The sequence below is a fragment of the Toxorhynchites rutilus genome, chromosome 2 (assembly GCF_029784135.1).
Source record: "Toxorhynchites rutilus septentrionalis strain SRP chromosome 2, ASM2978413v1, whole genome shotgun sequence".
Taxonomy (NCBI): Eukaryota; Metazoa; Arthropoda; class Insecta; order Diptera; family Culicidae; genus Toxorhynchites; species Toxorhynchites rutilus.
In genome coordinates, this window is record NC_073745.1 from 160,780,177 (window position 1) to 160,794,390 (window position 14,214).

The following is a 14,214-nucleotide window of genomic DNA, read 5'->3' on the forward strand; positions in this document are numbered from 1 at the left end:
CGCTATCTCGGTAGCCATTCGGATGTAATTTTGTGCGCATCGTATTTAAGGAATTTCCCGTGAAATTTAGTTTATTCGACTTGAAATCTTTGACAAATCGTCAGTTTGAACGACTGTTCACATATTCTAGCAGAATTAATCGAATATTTGAGCGAATAATTCGCTTAGAAATTACTTCGTTGTTTGGGGCAAAATAGTCAGTGATGGATAACGACTTACAATGTTCTGCTTACTAAGCTGCTCGACTGCTTGTGCTCCCGTGACCGAGTGGCTAGCGTCACACCTAATATGCCGGGGGTACGGGTTCGATTCCTGTTCTGGTAGGGGGAATTTTTCGTCAATGAAATTTCCACCGACTTGCACTGTGGTCACGCGTATTCTAGAGTCCGGATCCCCATCCATATTAATTATGATTACTGGCTTAATTAGTCTTTGATACCGAATAAATTCGAATTCAGGGAGTTGGCTAACTTTTTTTAAAAAACGAGCTCATGCGTTCGAAGAACAGCGCCTTCCTGAACAAACTGCACGTTGAATCACTGTATCCAACTGTTGCAGCATGTTTAAAGTGCCCTAGCTCTCCTATGCATCTGCGATAATCGATGGAATAACATAATGTTTAGCAGCCACGACAAAATCATGATCTGGAAGATTAAAGCGGTGTTTGAAATGCATTGATTGGTGCCGCCTATCGACTACTGTTTAGACCATCACAACACGTACTTTATCGTCTTGGCTCAGAAAACACACATCATTCCGTTACGGCTACCCCATTCTCCCTATGTCACATAAGGTAACGAAACTTCAACCCCTTTCCTTTCATGCGTTACGTAATTTGTGTACGACATCTTAACCCTTTAGCGTATTATTTAATACGTCACACATCAAGTGATTTAACCAGCTGTATGACACCTGCCATGTTCTCAAACGTCAAAAGCATTTATTTTCTTCAAAACAGCGATCTGCGTTGGCGGAATTGTGCTTCGTTTACTAGTTTAGGGGAGCATCAACGAATAGCTGATTTGCGGTCGGAATGGACGTTTTCAAAATTAAAATTATGAATGAAAATCAGCTTTTCCATATGGAATTAGTATTTTATTTGAATTAAAAATATTTTTGTTTGCGGTTGGTGAAAAACTCTCATGCAAAAATTGTTTATGAAGACAATTTTATATTATAATGAAAACATTCAGTAACAATTTTGGAATTGTATAGCCATATGGTTGAATGACAGTCAGAAATACGTGTTTCAAGTAATTAAATAATATTTTTTTTATCTTCGCTTATTTTTCGTCGGCCTATTTCCGTCACTTTGGTGCCAATCACCGACATCCGGGAGGCGACTCCACCCATTCCTAACTATCAGACTCAACAACTCATGAGCAGGGCCAACTTCTTTTACTTCCCCTACGAAGGAAGACGTAACCAGAGATTTTTCGCCTCAGAAAATCCCAACGACGCCAGCTCGGATTGAACCCAGGCCGATCGGATTGTGAGGCTGTTACGCTAACCATACAACCACTGGCGCCGTCAAATTAAATAACATGATGTGAAAATTTTCATTCAAATTTTAAAATTTAAAAACCGGCTTCGTGTCTTTTAATCTGATAGAGATTACACTAACGAGTTTGGGGCACAATTATGGCCCTAATTTGAAGTCGCCACCAGACGTCGGCACCATCGCGAATTACCACTTTACCACCATCTAACATATCGTGATGTCGATGATGAACTTTCATAGCAGAGGGATAGTGAGATATGCGATGACGGTAGTGCCTTATGTTATGCAAGGTTCTAGCGCCTTATGTTATGCAAGTACACCATGAGTGAGATTCGATGTTGTACGCGAAAGGGTTAAGCTAAATATTCTCTGAAAAACGGGGATTGGAGCGGTATGTGGATGAAGAAAATTGGTATATTGCTTAGAGTGACCACTTTACTCCCACTTCTCCTACTGTGAAAAAAATGCTCTTGAACTTCTCTTCATAATAAAAGTCAGTTGTGTCAACTTTGCGACAAAAGAAATTTTGACAGTTCCGGTACTTTTTGACAGAATGTATGAATAACGATTCATTTTCTGTTGCAAAGGTCTTCAACTTAGAAATTTGCAATGGATCATGATTTTGGAACGGAAGCAAAATATTTCAATTCCAGATACATTTTTTACTCTGTTGGAATGTTATTAAAAAATGAATCGAATGAAGGAAAAAAATATGTAAAAATAGATGTTAAATCTCCAGATGATAAATAAGATTGATTGAACACGTCAACACAACGTAAAAGAGCAGCTAATTTTTTTAAAAAAGGTTAAATGTTACATTCTGTTAGAAATGTAAACGAAAATAGAATTCGAGTAAATTTAATAGAACCTTCAACTAACATTTGGAAGAAATAAATTTTAAATGGAGAAAAAAAGAAAAAGTGAACTTAAGCACAATTTTACTGTCAAAGCACTGCTTATTGATAGCCTTATCGACGAATTTTGTGGAGTGACCGATAAGATCAATTCTTATAAAGAACGCTATATGCGAAAAAAACCTATATGTATCATTGAATGATATAGTAGAACCCCGATTATCCGCGGAATAAACTGGCAAGTTCACCGCGAATAACGAAAATCGCGGATAACGCAATAAAGTCCAAAAATGACGTCCAGACACGAGCATGCACCGCGGATCATCCGCTCGCGGATAATCAGGGTTTCACCATACTTTGAAGAATATCTTCTCGTGAAACAGACACAGTTGTCACCAGACCTTCAATCATGTTCATAGGTTCGGTTATGCTGAAGCGTTGTCTGGGAAGCATTCGAAATTCTGAGACTCTGTTATGTAATAAACTATGTCCAACAAAATCTCGAAACATCTGAGCATCCTGCTATCAGGATTCATGTAATCAGCATGAAGCACAATTCTACCAATAAACAGTATGCCTTGCATGTTTTATAAAAGCTTCACATTTACGATATAACAACGATTAAAAGCATTTAAAACGAACATGCCGGGTATTTATGACATAACACACCAGCAGCCATTTAAACATTGAACAAGAATGTAGTACTTACCCAGAGGCAGCAGAGGCACATGGGGCTGCACTTCGGCAGGTTTTAGCTTGGTTGCGAGAGGAGTAGTGGGGCCATTGACTAATACCTCGCCGAGATAGTTCAGCAGTTTTTGGGCACGATTTTTGGATTTGGCAAAACGGAACAGCTGTGGGTGTTCATCAATGAAATAGGTATCTAGGACACCGTTAAGGAACTTTTGGTTCTCCAACACGTTAAGCAAAAACGGAATATTGGTTTTCACTCCTCGAATACGGAACTCGCGCAAAGCTCGGTTCATTTTGGCGGCGGATGATTGTAGGTCGGATGCGTGTGAAATTACCTTCACAAGCAACGAGTCGTAGTAAGGTGAGATGATGGCACCAGCATAGGCAGAAGCACTGTCCAGACGGATACCCATTCCCTCGCCGGATCGGAATACTTCCAAGCGGCCAGTATTAGGTTGGAAGTCATTTGCAGGATCCTCAGTTGTTACACGGCATTGGATAGCATAGCCCTGAGGTTTGATGTTTTCCTGGCTGTAACCCAACTCTGGTAAAGTCATGCCTTCGGCAATACGTATTTGTGATTGGACCAGATCTATGCCGGTGATTTCTTCCGTTACAGTGTGCTCAACCTGCAATCGAGCATTAACCTCGATAAAGTAGAAATTTCCCGATTCGTCACAGAGGAATTCTACCGTACCAGCGTTTGCGTATCCGACATGCTGGGCCAATTTGACAGCATATTCTGTCATTTTGTCTCGAACTTCTCGTGGTAATCTTGGGGCAGGTGCAATTTCGACTACTTTCTGATGTCTTCTTTGTACTGAACAATCACGTTCGTAAAGATGAACGACATTACCAGCTTTATCTCCGAGTAATTGTACTTCAATGTGTCGCGGTCGTTCGATAAACTTTTCAATGAACATAGCACCATTACCGAAGGCAGCTTTAGCCTCTGAACTAGCACGCTGGAAATTATCTTCCACCTCTTCCATCTTCCTAACCACTCTCATGCCACGACCACCTCCGCCGTACGCAGCCTTGAATATAACTGGTAAACCATGCTTTTTGCAAAAATCTAAGGCTTCTTCTTTTGAAGTCACTGGGCCATCGGTACCCGGTACAATCGGTACACCAGCTTCAATGGCGGCCTGTCGTGCTGCTACTTTATCTCCCATTTGTTGGACTACTTTTGGTGACGGGCCGATGAATCGGAGGCCAGCATCGATAACGGCTTGTGCAAAATCGGAACGCTCGGACAGAAATCCATAGCTGAAACGGAAGACAGTTAGTTCGTGCAGATATCATGACGATTTGATCGTGAGATCGCTTACTCATTATTTATCAAACAATTGAGCAATATTGTATGGTGCAAAATCGCACATCGTAAACAGGACGTTGGAATCAATGTACACTCACCCGGGATGGACGGCATCGACGTCATTCTCTTTACAGACCCTTATAATTTCCGGAATGCTAAGATAGGCTTCGACTGGGGCTAGACCCTTACCTACCATGTAAGATTCGTCTGCCTTTTGCCGATGCATATGCATTTTGTCTTGTTCAGAATATATCGCCACAGACCTGATGCCCAATTCGTTACATGCTCGGAAGACACGGATGGCAATTTCCCCACGATTCGCAACCAGCACGGATCGGATAGGTTTGTATTCCACCTGTTGTTGAGAAACAGAAAAAATGTGTGTTTTTGCATAAAGATAATAAAAATGCAATTATTCTTACTCGTGTGGAATATGCATTTTTGGTCATCGACCAAATTCTGATGCGTGGTGTTTTTTTGAGAGCCGCTAAGGCTATTTGGGCTCCACACATTGACATGATGAAAATGTTTTGTACTGCTTATATTAGATACGGTTTAAGACACCCTGCTGTTCGTTTTGTGATTCCCCTATTTGCAGAAAACACAATCAGCCAGGAATATCGAGGACTTTTGTCGATCGCACACTTTGGTATGTTCGGCACGTGATGACTACGGTTTCAGTTGTTGATGCTTGGATTCACTGTTTCGTTGCTTTGTCGGTTTCTCGTAGGTTTTATTGCTGTTTTGTGCTATCGGACCAGAAGATGTTGATTGTCTGCAAAAAAAATAAAAGAATAATTAATGACTAGAGGTATGAGTTATTTCTAGATGTGGTATCAGCCCAAGTGATAGTTTGCCTTTTCAATTTGATAGGAAAACTGAAATTACATTCCCCAACAGAGTACACATTTAAGAAGATATGCAGATGAAAAATAATAATACTGATTGTATCGAACGCAATATTAAAAATTATTATTCGACTGGTGAATATAACCGCAGCCTCTGCTGGTCTGCAGAGGACTATGCATCCTAGTCATGTTGAGGTGGGTATTTGGAGTATCTTTAATGCGGGCTGGATTTTATCGAAAATATTTGAACAATCGATTATCAGAGTGTAGTGAACTGTGGATGGTGCTAATAGAGGTTATTTTTATATTTTCGGATATTGACTAACAAATTTACGTCAAATAAAACTGTTTGAACTATCCATAAATAATATAGAATAAACGAAAAACGAATCCCCTCATGTGTAACCGCCTCAGATGTGCAAAATACATATTAATTACCGTTTTGATGGACTGAGTCTACTATTGGAACAATGCAACTGTTTTGGATGGGGTGGGGCATGATCTCTGGGGATTACCTTTTAATATTTGTGCTGGCCAACACGAAGGCAGACGAAATATACTTGACGTTAGCCTTAGGGCATTGATGAAAAAAGATTATTGTATTTATTCGATTATAAAAACTAAACAGATCCAGATGATGCGTGAATTCAACAGAATATCTAACGTTCTGAGGATTCGATCGAACAACAATACGAGGGCTGCTACGTATGTTTTACGACTGAGAGCTCGCATTGTCATGGAGAAGATTAATTCGTCGTCTTGAGTTGTTTTTCCTTACTTGACCGAAGACTTTTGACAACAACAACAGACTGTCTTCTATTCAGAATTGACCGTTCAACGTTTCTTTATGGTTAAGACTACATAAACATTTTTTTTAAACAGGCCATTCGTTCGGATGAGCTTCGAGCGCAAACAACTTTTGATCGGTTAGGTTCACTTTGAAAGAACCATAATTCAACAGTTGTTTAGTTTCCGGATCATAAATATAGATCTATGACTCATCACCTGTGGTGACGTGATTGTGACTTATTGAACTTGCCGGGCCGCCGGAGGCGATCTGGTGTAGTGGTTGGTGTAACATTCGCACCTCTCACGTTAAAGGTGGGTTCAATTCTCAATGAGGGATTCGTGATTGCTAAAATCTTTGTATATACTTGCTAAGTACCGTCGAAGTGAACGATAGGACAGTTCGAATAGGTGCTCCATAAGTTAACCGAAGATCGAGTACTGTTGTAACGAGAGCATGTGACACTACGATGCCACGGAAATGCCACAGCTGAAAAACGTACGCCAATCAGTTTATTTGTGGAGTGAAGGGATTAAATCTCTACGCGTCAGCTGTCTCCGACTTAGGCGGAGTATACAGAGGGTCAGGAACGCCTAGAGGAATTGCTTCTAGCGACAAACTCCACACTGAAACGCGAAATCAGACTCAGCGGGAGACGATGCTTTCAAGTGCGCTGACGCGCCGTTGATGAAGACCCCTGAGCAACGTGTATAGAGCTGGAGGCGATCCATACCTCCCACGCTAAAGGTCACGAGTTAAATTCTCACTCCCGACAATTTTCCAAAAAATGGAAGTTAATTGCGAATCAGCCAAAAAGTGTTGAAAGTGACTATAATACAGAAAAAACGCGTATAGAGTGATTATGACAAACATTTCTTCCCGGAGTACGAACCAACGAACTAACCGAATACACAATACGACCAAGAGAAAGAAGATATCAAGAGAGGGACCACTGAAGAATTGTAAGTTGCAGCGAGGAGATTGAAGGGAAATAAATCACCATGCCCTGACGGTATCTCTAACGGGGCTTTACATGCCGCCATAAAAGCGAACACAAGCTCGGAGTAACTCTACAAAAGTATCCGAATGAAGGTAAATTCTCTGATACACGGAAGAGGTGAAACTTATACTGCTGTTGAATGGTGCAGGCCGATTTGGATATACTTGATAAACTTCTGGAGAAAAAGAAATCCTCAACAGGCTGACGAAGTGAGTGAGAGAGCGAACATGGACTCTCAAAGCTGCAGATTAGGTTCCCAAAAGGAACGTCATAGAAATAGTCGAAAAAGTGCAGAAACAAAAATAGGCGTGATTGCCGTTGTAACAGTCGACGTAAACACGCATTTGATCCCTTCCCGGCTGGCATAAGTCGCGGTGTATCGGCCACACATTACGAAGGAGTGGTACTGAAATTTGTAGACAAGCACTAGACTGGAACCAGCAAGGACATCGTAGCAAAAGCAGGCCCAGAAGTTCTTGGCCACGAAAACTCACGAAGGTAAAGAGATGAGAGGAGTCGACCCAAATTTGACCTGGGCACGGGTCAAGGTGAGAGCTGCGGATCGCCCAGGATGGAAGCTTCTAACGAAGGCGCACTATCCTCCTAGTGTGGAGCACAACAAAAATAAGATGTAGTAGTAGGTGATAAATGCCTTCTAGCTAGCCAAATCAATTTTAAGATACGCTTGTGTAGCTTGGAGGCAACGTTCATCAACAAACAGAACCGAATGCTGGTGAAGACGTATGTGTTTTTTCCAATTCATTTATTTGTAGGGTTCAATCGCATAAGCTTTGCGGAGCCGCTAATTCAAGATTTGTTTATACAAAATTTCAACTTAAATCTATGGTTAGTAGGTTTCGACCGATTACTCGCGGTTTACTCGAGGCTAGAGGGGCAACAATTTTTGTGTGACGGGCCAGGTTAGGGATATGGATATGAGGTATCGTTGTCTCAACCGAGGGTTGCCAACCGTATGTGTCATAGCCGGAATGATATTTATCGACATTGTTCTGGTTGAAGACACCGTGTGCTGCGAAGAGAGTAAAACAAGTCAGAGAACAAATATCTGAGATGTTCGGAAAAGTGTGGGTGACACCGAAAATGTGCAGCGAAGAGAGCACGTGGAATGCTGTAGCAAGGGTGAAGACACGAATAACGACAGATCTTCAACGTAATTGTAGAGAATGGCCCAGTAAATTAAGTGCATGAGCACAGCCTCCCCCTGAAGTAATTCGCGTTGACAGCATTGAGCTTCGTTTACGAGTTCAGGGAAGCGTCAAAGATAATAATTGATAATTGATTTTCAGGATTTTGAATTTGATTCTTCGTATCAAATTAGTATTCTATTTAAATGAAAAACACCTTTTTACAGGTGAAAAAATCTCATGCGATAATAATTTTTGAAGACAATTTTATATTATAACTAGCTGACCCGGCAAACGTTGTTCTGCCATATAAATTAAGTCGAGTGAATATTTATACTATTTATAGGGACCATTGTGAATAAATTTATAACTTCTGGGTCCGTTCATTAATTAGTAAACCAGAGAACCAGAGAAAACTTCAGAAAACTCCATTGGAGCCGATGTACCGACCAAATTGGCAACGCATTATTGCGTCATTGTCATTCGAGTAGTATTCACATCAGTATTCTGAATTTTGAACACAACCATATTGCTTCCTCCATTCCGGCTTTGCGATTGTATTTATTGCTCATTTCCTAATTAAAGACCTCAACATTAATATGAGCATTGAATGTTTTGCTCAGAATATGTTATCACCCAAAGATTCTCAATGATTGTACGCTAGCATCAGTATTTTATCGTTGATATATTGGATATCCTCCTAGGCTTGTGATCGTGTCGTTTTCATCTGTCGAGTCGATAAAAGTTTCTGATCGCCATGTTTGTGGTAACAATATCGAACATCCGAAATTCGATTGGTTTGAATTTCCATCGAATTTCACGATTCGATCGAAATCGATTTTTGCATTTTGAAATCTGAATATATTTTTCATATTTTCGCTATAAGTAGTATTACTTGCGTCATTGTTATTAGTGCTTAGTTGCGATTCCTATGCCAAGCAACAAGCCTTGAACGTGTTCTAAGTGATATACTCGAGATCAGGGATTTCCAAACAGTGTTCCGCGAAGCTTTTGCAAGTGCAAGTGTAATATCCAGTAATATGTTATGCGAATACTTATGAAAGATAGTCCTGACCTTGGCATAAATATTTTTCTATTAATTTCCTTGCATTTCCGTCAAACCTTTTTATATAATATAAAAATTATAGTCAGAAACAACTTTTGTTCAAGATTTCATGATATGATGCTTTATAAATTAAGAGTAATGTGTTACTCTATTGCATAGAACATATATTTGACACGGTAGGACAAATTTCCTTTCTGTTTTTATTTAATTTTTGTTTCGAAAGCGCCTAAAATCGATTACCATTTTCGCTTCACAGAAATAGAACACGAAGCTCAAAGTTGTCTATGTCGAATTGCGTGGCAAGGTTACTACATTTACACATCTCGATTGAACTTGAATCGAAAGGATTACAGAATGGAAAATAACGATCTGCTCGGAAAATTCAATTTTGGTCGGAATTCAGAATACGGGTGAGTAGTTGATCAGTGGATGGATCTGGATTCGATCATCAGACTATCTATTTTCTCTGGGCATATTTTGTCGGCTAACCAAGCTAAAATGTGAATATGAGGTCATCCTTGCTTTTACCATTCAGCCTTATAGGGGAAAAGGGGGGTCATTGTCACATTGTATGCTAAGCTACACTTGTTTTCTCTCAATTAATAATGTTTAATCATGATTTTTAGACATTAAAATTTGATGCGGGGTGATTTGGACCATCTATGGGGTGATTTGGTCCAGTGTGTGTTTCATCGAAAAAAACATACTTATGTTTATGTAAAGTATTTTGGAATAATGTTACAACCAGTAACAGTATTCTGGGATCGGTACTAGGTGTCTTGGCCAGATTCCAGACCGGAAAAATTTGATTGATACCATCTCGAATCCTGCATGGATTTTTTTCACTGTTGTTCGAGCATTTTCAATCACTTTCGATGATTGGTCAAAGAAAATCCGTTCTTGATGGCCTGCGTTTCTCTTTCAATCTCCTCCTTCTTCCAACGTTGTCTGCCCATCCTCTTTTTGTAATTCAGTGGCATCTGGAATCAATTAAACCAAAGAAAAACTTCAAATCTTGTTATCAAACTTACAGTTTCGCTGCATCAAATTGTTCCTCTTCTGTAGGTGAACAGAACTTTACTGCACAATACACGGAAAGTTTGTTTAATCAGCGGGAAAAACCTTAGAACCACGATCGGAAAATTCACATTTTTTGACAATCAAAGTGCTTGATGTGTTCATGCTACCATCTCCTTCCACCTGTCGAGTTTTACCAAAGTTTTTTTTACCTTAGTTATATACGGTTCATTAAGAAAAGAAGATGTCATTTTTAAAAATCCAAGTTGAGCCGTACTTTTTGAGATAATGGGGTGGTCCAAATCACCCCGTGTTACCCTACATCCAGCAACTTGTGCTGTAATGTCATAACAATGCATTACGTTTTGCCTAGGTTGTGTCGACGTAGCTCATGATAGTGTCTCGCAAGTGAATGTATTTTTCCTCACACTGCTTTTTTGATCGCTGTCGTAGGAATTGCAGCCGATCGCTCTCTACCGCTTTCGTACATGTCGACCATGAAGTATTGGCATAGTTCACGACGTCGCAGAATGACGTTGTCCTGAACGCGTTGAATCCTCATACGTTACAAATGAAACTTCATCAAGCTCATTCTCTCGTTTGCTTCGTTCGAGGACTAACCACACGTGCATAAATGTTAATTCAAAATTAGTAATGCAGTAATATACGATCACTTTAACGACTTTTTCCAAATTCAGTTTTCAAGTCCACTTGCACTTGCAAAAGCTTCGCGGAACACTGTTCGAAAATCCCTGATCTCGAGTGTGTCACTCAGAACACGTTCAAGGCTTGGCATAGGAATCTTGGCATAGGCAATCGCAACTAAGCACTAATAACAATGACGCAAGTAATACTAATACTAACGAAAATATAAAAATAAATCTTTCTGCTTAGAGTCATCCTAATCGGTATTAACCCTTCCGCTACGAGCGTCGTCTATAGGCGACATCCGAGTGACGACGCGTGTGTACGAGTGCCGTCTATAGACTCAAATAATCACCCAAAACACTTACATGTGTCGGACACCAAAATTAGGAGCGAATTAAACTGTCGGCCGATAATCAACCGTCGTGTGTACGTAGATCGATGCTAGCCAGTACTGATGAAACAGACGGCCGATAGTTGGTCGACAGAACAAATGCAATCGGGGGGAGTAGTGTGCACATATGCATATCGCTCCGCACTGATTAAGTCGGCCGACCAATCTATCGACCGACAAAGATCTGCAGTCTGCGGGGGCTCTAAGATTTTGAACCTGCATTAAATTTTACGCCCGTTCATTTTACCACATCTTCAAAACCAATTCATCTGGTCACACGACACGTAAATTCATGTGGTGAATGCAAATAATAAAGTATCACAACCAATGAACAATACACAATAAAATACTCATACGGTATTGGATTTTTTTACGACATACCATGTAAACAAAATGATCATTTTTATTCATTTTAGAAGAAGAAGTCAACGTTGTTTCATGGTAAAATGAGCTTTGGAGTTTTATTTTTGTATACAATTCATTAAAAACAAAAAAAAAAAAGGATTGAAAAGTTGTAAGTATTGTTCAAATTTTTATTCAAGTCGGGGTTGATTTTTATTTGTGCCGGTCACTGTATATACGGTTGAAAAAATTTTGTGTTGAAATCAAATTATTCCACTCAATGCGATTCATAAACACATTCATGTAACTGTTGTCACAGAGTCAGTATCTAGCTATTTTTTTTTTTTTTTTTTCTTTCTTTATTAAAGAGATTTTCAGCCAAAGGCTGGTTCATCTCTAACGCTCTCTAGCTATTACTCAACAAAAACAATTTAGAAGAAGAATAACATCTGCAACGTGGAAGTGTTTACTACAGACAACCCGGCAAAAAGTGAATCATTCATTGTGTATAAAGAACGGTCATTATCTTTACGACCATTATTGGCAGATACCATTCATTCAGACATTTTTGTAACTATTTGTCACTTTAAAATAATCACGTAGGAAATTTAACAAATGATTTGCAACTATTTCTCGATATGACGATCCTCATGTAGTACGCCTGCATATAGCAGTAAAGTGCGGTGTTTTTGTTGATCGTAAATTAAAAAACCTATTCGCATGACATCCATAACGTGCTCTGTGTCCATATTCGGCGTGCAAACCATTGACTTCTTGAATTTAGATAACATACACAATCAGAAAATATTCGGTAGTTATTTGTTTTCACTTCCAGTAAAACACCACGCAAAAAATTATTGATTTTTCAACTGTTATCGTAGATTGCACATCACCTCCACACATGGCTTAGTTAAGCCTCGTAGTAAAACAAAATTGTTTGTTTCGATCGCGGCTGCCCTTATCAATCGCTATTACTTTGAAATCCCCTGACGAAACGTGGAACGTGCCGATCACGTTCGTAACTACTGCAACCTGTTAATGGATTTCATCAACAAAGTCTCGAGTAGTTACATCCGAAACTTGCTACCTTTGCTTGTTACACAAGTTTTGGTGATAAACTGTGAACTTCTATTATGACTTTTTCGTTTCAACGATGAATCCAACTATGATGCGCATCATTGCGAAACGAACGTAAGACTAACCCATTTGTTGGTGGATGGAGCAGTTTTACGCATGGTGAGCATTCGGTTACCCTTTGATTAGTCAGTGGTTGAATCGACGGCGAAGCGAGTGGAGTGTTATCGCATGAGTCGATGATCATTGCGAGCAATCTTGAAAATTTCCGTTTTGATTTGATTAAAAACATATTATAGATTGCATCATTACGTTTTGCATGTGTTCTACAGAGAATCTGTAAATTGGGAATTTGGCTTATATAACATGTCCATCTGCTTATTTTATCTTCTTTCCACGACATAATTCTATTGAAGATGTGCTTACCTCATCAGTATTTTTTGAAGTGCGAGTTTGCTCATTTGTATTTTGATAAGCAAGTTCAAAAAAACTTATGAACGAGAGTTGCTCGACATTTTTCAAGATACGCGACAACCTGTTACAAAAAATTTTAACATTCAAGCGATGTGTTATTAGTTGTGACTTTCTAAATTCATCTCAGCCGAAGAAAAAATCAAATCAAACTATGTGGAAGCTTCATAATTTCTATGATCAAACCTTTTTGGTGGCCGAATGTCCATGTTTTCAATACATACATTCAAAAATGGTGTAAGTAGAACTAATACAATGGGATGTCTCAATATTATGATTATGATAGCCTATGATAACCTGACGATGTTCCTATATCAGCTAACGGTTTTATATGGAATTAGCAGATCCGGCGAACTTCGCATCGCAAAAAAGTTGTCTTGTGAATTTTCTACCGAAATAGATTTTTTCGTACATTCGCGATCGACAGCAGACGACGCCTTTCGAATTCCATGCAGGAAAAAATGAAAGATTTCGAATGCTTATAACTCGATGTTTGCATCAATTGATAGCATTAGAACATCATGTGTTCCCACTCTGGGATGCTCTAACCCAGACCACAAGAAAGTTTCCGAAGCATTTCCTAAAAAGAGTTTACGATTTTTCCATGCACGGAGCGGAGCCATTGGGGCTCCCACCCGTCGATTAAGGCGTGAGGAACATGAGGGCTCCTTCCACGCATCCGTTGTCTCCATGAGTAGAGTAACATCACCTATACAGTCCACCCCCAGTTCCCGGCAGACGGAACATCGAGATGTGTTTCCCTAACACGGACTTCAAAATCAATGTGCCTTGGGGAATCCGTTTTTCAAATACATGCAAGTCGGAGGAATTTTTGTTCCAGCTGACAACTATAAAATTTATCGTAAAGCTCCCAAGCCCATGGGGGAGTCCTATACGGCCATCTTTTTGTAGCCAGAACAGAAAATCATGAGCATAGAAATCATAACCTGAAATTAAAAATGGAGTGCTCCGCGCGAGTATGCAGCAGTGATTTTAATTTCAAATCGCCAAGGAAGCTTCCGGATCTGCACATCGATTGCCAAAGAAACTATCGTAATC

General features: G+C 39.7%; 1 protein-coding gene across 4 annotated transcripts in view; it reads right to left on the reverse strand.

Annotated features, from left to right (window-relative positions):
* The window catches only part of LOC129764741 (pyruvate carboxylase, mitochondrial), a 32,294-nt gene that overhangs the window by 5,650 nt on the left and 12,430 nt on the right, over positions 1-14,214 (reverse strand). For 2 of the 4 annotated variants that reach the window (XM_055764188.1, XM_055764184.1), the window contains exons 2-4: positions 4,789-5,141; positions 4,465-4,721; positions 3,065-4,317 (exon numbers count right to left, since the gene is read on the reverse strand). In XM_055764188.1, the coding sequence (XP_055620163.1) occupies positions 3,065-4,317; positions 4,465-4,721; positions 4,789-4,884 (1,606 nt within the window). In that variant the 5' untranslated portion in view covers positions 4,885-5,141. Of the gene's footprint in view, positions 1-3,064; positions 4,318-4,464; positions 4,722-4,788; positions 5,142-12,503; positions 12,634-12,697; positions 12,801-14,214 lie in introns of those variants that run through there. The other 2 variants (XM_055764186.1, XM_055764187.1) reach the window with 2 other exon arrangements.